General features: G+C 41.5%; 1 protein-coding gene across 1 annotated transcript; it reads left to right on the top strand.

Moving 5' to 3' along the window:
- Window positions 1-1682: 1682 nt before the first annotated feature.
- On the top strand, window positions 1683-2991 carry LOC104961624 (15-hydroxyprostaglandin dehydrogenase [NAD(+)]-like). Its single transcript, XM_010789954.1, has 2 exons — window positions 1683-2143; window positions 2839-2991. Exons 1-2 carry the CDS (start codon window positions 2051-2053, stop codon window positions 2989-2991), a joined length of 246 nt encoding a protein of 81 aa, XP_010788256.1. The 5' UTR covers window positions 1683-2050.
- Window positions 2992-4036: the final 1045 nt, after the last annotated feature.

Below are 4036 nucleotides of genomic sequence, written 5' to 3' on the forward strand. Positions count from 1 at the left end.
TCCTGTTGGAAGTTGCGTCCCCCCCCCCACACACACACAAGGGGGGGGAAACAGACAAGGCAACAGCGGTAATTCAAGTTTAAAAGTCTCAAAATGCTACAACTACTGTCACAAACTGGATGAATGTGAAGTATTTTGTTAAAGGAGGATGAAAGCGTAATTAAGGAGCATTATTGGAGTGACTTTAATGGTTATTGGACTCAGGATTCATTAATTTGGATTCCCGCTGTATGAAGAAATTAAAGGACGGCGCAGAAGTGGAAACAATTCACAAAGGGATTAAACTATTTAAAACACATGCTCAAAGTAAGCCGGATTTTGCCGATGTGTTTATGTGGATTCAAAAGTCGTAAATAATCTACAAAATGGAGGAGACCGATCTGATCGGAGCAACTGTGACAAATAATCCAACTGAAACCGGCATGGACAATGACTATGTTTTAAAAATGTGCTTATCCAGAAAAGCCTGGTTTGGACACTTTACGGGCAGAAGAACATTTCTATTAAAGAAAGAATTATACATTTCTGTCTTTTTATGCCTTTAATAGCTACTAACTTGAATTTTTATTCAAATTAATTAATCAATTATTTTGTATACGTTTATTGTAATGTACACAATCATGTATTGTGTAACAATTATTATTTAAAAAAAAAAAAAAGTCTAAATATGATATTAGGCCTCAAATCATCTGAGGCCTGCGATTTTTGGCGCCCCCCCAGGTTGGGAACCACTGTTCTAACGCATAAGAAAAAAAGGAGGTTAGGATTAGTATGAAACTAGGGTGAGTTAACAATCCAGAAATGCTGTAAGAAAAGATGAAAAGAAGAGGCTTGGTGATCCATGTACAGTATGTGTCTGAATTTGACCTGTATTGCTATAAATGGATAAAACCTAACTTTATTTTGGTAAATTGTTGTCTTGTGATTTCAAAGCAGAGGTCGGTAGTCTGGTTTCCAACGACTATTGAAACCCTCATATACCTTCATATGGTCGGGACCCAGAGTGACACAGTTGATGACGGAGGGAAGGCAGGTGGAACCCCCACCCCCCCCAGCGGCAGGATGTACAGGAGGAGCCTGTGCTGGGGGGGGTGCACCTCCAGAATCCTGCTCAAAAAGCAGGAAGGATGTAAGATAAGAAGGAGGAGGGAAGGAAGGGTGTGAAGGAAGGAGGAGGGATTTGTTAGGATGTTCCTGAAACTGATTTTTGCAAATGATAAATAGTGTTGTTTTTGTATAAACAAAAGCTTGGTGTTTTTTAGAAACCCACAAAGAAAACATCTTGGCTGGAAGTCTTTGCTTTACGTAAAGCACCAAAGCGCTGCCATCACACTTCTGTCTTTTCAGCACTGTTTGGTTCCCATGGATTCCAGCACAGCGTAAGAGTGAACATGCAGAGACCTGAACCTTGTGTAATGTATGACTGAACAATGTTGCATATTGTGTAACAGCAATTACACAAATACCTCACGAAAAGACAACATAGAGGTGAAGAGGAAAATGTGAGATTTACAGCTGTTTTCCAGGTTCTCTTTATTATGTCAACAAATATATTCTTGTACTAACAGTGGCGTGTAGAGCTCAGGTGAAACAGGAGAGGCAAGAGGGGGGTGCTTTATAAAGCAGGAGGAGCTGCAGGAGGAGGAGCTGCAGGAGGACAGGTACAACAAGCTGCAGGAGGACAGGTACAACAAGCTGCAGGAGGACAGGTACAACAAGCTGCAGGAGGACAGGTACAACAAGCTGCAGGAAGCTGCAATTACTATCCCACAGAGTTTACATAGACTCTCTCATTCTCCCTCACACACAGAGCACTGTTTGTATAGACTGATAAGCTGAGAGGGGGGGTGGGGAGGAGGGAGGGAGGGATAACAGCCCAGCTAAGGGAGAGAAAACACACACAAGGGTGAGAAAGCCTCTGCATGCACACACTGAGAAGGACAGAAGAAGAGAAGCAAAAACAGAGAAGAACATATAGCAGAGAGAGAACCGAGGGGGAGGCGAGTGAGAGACAGAGGGAGGAAGAGGAAAAGTGAGGGTCTGCTGGATCATGCCTCTGAGAGGGAAGGTGGCTCTGGTGACCGGGGGAGCTCAGGGCATCGGGAGAGCCGTGGTTCAGTCCCTGCTGCAGAGCTCAGCCAAGGTCAGTGTGTGTCGCCACTTCCCTGACTAACACACAGCTATCACTTTAGAAAGGAGCTGAACTTCTCAAATAACATGTTTTTCGTTTTTAAGAAGTTAGCTCTGCCATATGCTCTGTGCACTTGCAGCTCTGACAGTCACACTCAGACAGCTGTAGGTCTGCTTGATTAATGAGATGTCCACCTCTTCGGAACCTTTTGGAAACATTTTCTCTTTCATGCTTTACTTCACTTTTTCTAGTAATGTTTCATTTTGAATACACCGTAGTCCTGCTTTCAAAGGTCAGCATGTTGAAACAGAGCCAGTGTTAACTTGCCTGAGATGATGAGTCTAGAATAATAGTATATTAGGTTATATATACATTATACACTGCTTTAAATTGTGTTGGAGATGAGCAAGTGGCATTGTGGCCGGAAGTGAAAGCAACACTTTGCATGGCAAAAAGGCTTTTGAAAGAAGTTGATCTGTTTCTGAGAACGTTCTTCACACCCTGCCGGCTGGTGAACATGTCTTCATGTCCTCTAGGCTCACACGTGTCTAACCACAGACCTCACTCAGCAGAGTTTGCAGAAGTGATCCTTCATCAAGCTTCTGCAGAGATGGATTTAAATGTTGAGTCTTACTTCCTCAACCTCTGCTGTTAGTCCGCGTCTGTGAATTCAAAGAAACTCCATCTGACTAACAGTGGTCCTGCAGGTGGCTGTGGTGGACCTGAACAAGACGTGTGGAGAGGAGAGCAAGGCACTGCTGGACGCCGAGTTCGGAGAGGGACACTGCCACTTCATTCCCTGTGATGTGTCCAATGGAGATGCACTGAGAGGTAACACTGTCCACACAGAAGAGACATGACCACTGACAACAATGCCCCTCTCACCCAACCTGCAGAGCTAAACACTCTAACACACAGAAGAGACATGACCACTGACAACAATGCCCCTCACTCACGCAACCTGCAGATATAAACACTCTAACACACAGGAACACATACGAAGGGCTGGGCCCCTCTCTAGAGGTGAGGTATACTGCCTCATAAATTAAGTTATCATTTAGCAAAATCAATGAAATGAAGGTACATTATTCTTGATACTTGAATATGCTTTATGGAAAGAAAAAAAAACAGCCTTCATCACAGCTTTCCAGAGGGTTTCACTTATATCTTGTAACACAAATTGTTGCAGCTCATCCCTTAAAAAGAAGTCTCAGATTGCTTATAATAATGTGAAATATGAAGGGTTGACTTCAAGCTTGTTATGTAAGTTATTGGGCTATTTTTATCAACTAAGATTGACTGAATATATAAAAAAAACGATGCTTATCGATACCGGTACTGCTTATCGGTATCGGTACTCTTATCGATACTTTTCAATAATTTGGTGCTCAAAATTATAGACATGAATACGGGTGATCACCCGGGTATCAAAATCAATTCATCATTTACTAATTCTGATGACATGTTACTAATGATTTATTACTCAATGAGTATTCCTACACTCTGGGACTATTACTTTTACTCAAGTACAAGATCTGAGTACTTCTACTTTTACTCAAGTACAAGACCTGAGTACTTCTACTTTTACTCTAGTACAAGATCTGAGTACTTCTACTTTTACTCAAGTACAAGACCTGAGTACTTCTACTTTTACTCTAGTACAAGATCTGAGTACTTCTACTTTTACTCAAGTACAAGATCTGAGTACTTCTACTTTTACTCAAGTACAAGACCTGAGTACTTCTACTTTTACTCTAGTACAAGATCTGAGTACTTCGACTTTTACTCTAGTACAAGATCTGAGTACTTCTACTTTTACTCAAGTACAATATATATATACTTATACCACCTCTGTTTATAGGAAATGAAAAAAACTATGAAAAAAACTATATGAAATAGAAGGCT

Source organism: Notothenia coriiceps, unplaced genomic scaffold (assembly GCF_000735185.1).
Source record: "Notothenia coriiceps isolate Sejong01 unplaced genomic scaffold, NC01 NC01_scaffold00033489, whole genome shotgun sequence".
Classification (NCBI taxonomy): Eukaryota; Metazoa; Chordata; class Actinopteri; order Perciformes; family Nototheniidae; genus Notothenia; species Notothenia coriiceps.

What these genes read in the sequence shown, in the direction of transcription:
- LOC104961624 (XM_010789954.1), top strand. Translation starts at nt 2,051, where the DNA reads ATGCCTCTGAGAGGGAAGGTGGCTCTGGTGACCGGGGGAGCTCAGGGC. An exon ending in TGCTGCAGAGCTCAGCCAAG is followed by an intron (nt 2,144 to 2,838) that starts GTCAGTGTGTGT and finishes GTGGTCCTGCAG; the next exon opens with GTGGCTGTGGTGGACCTGAA.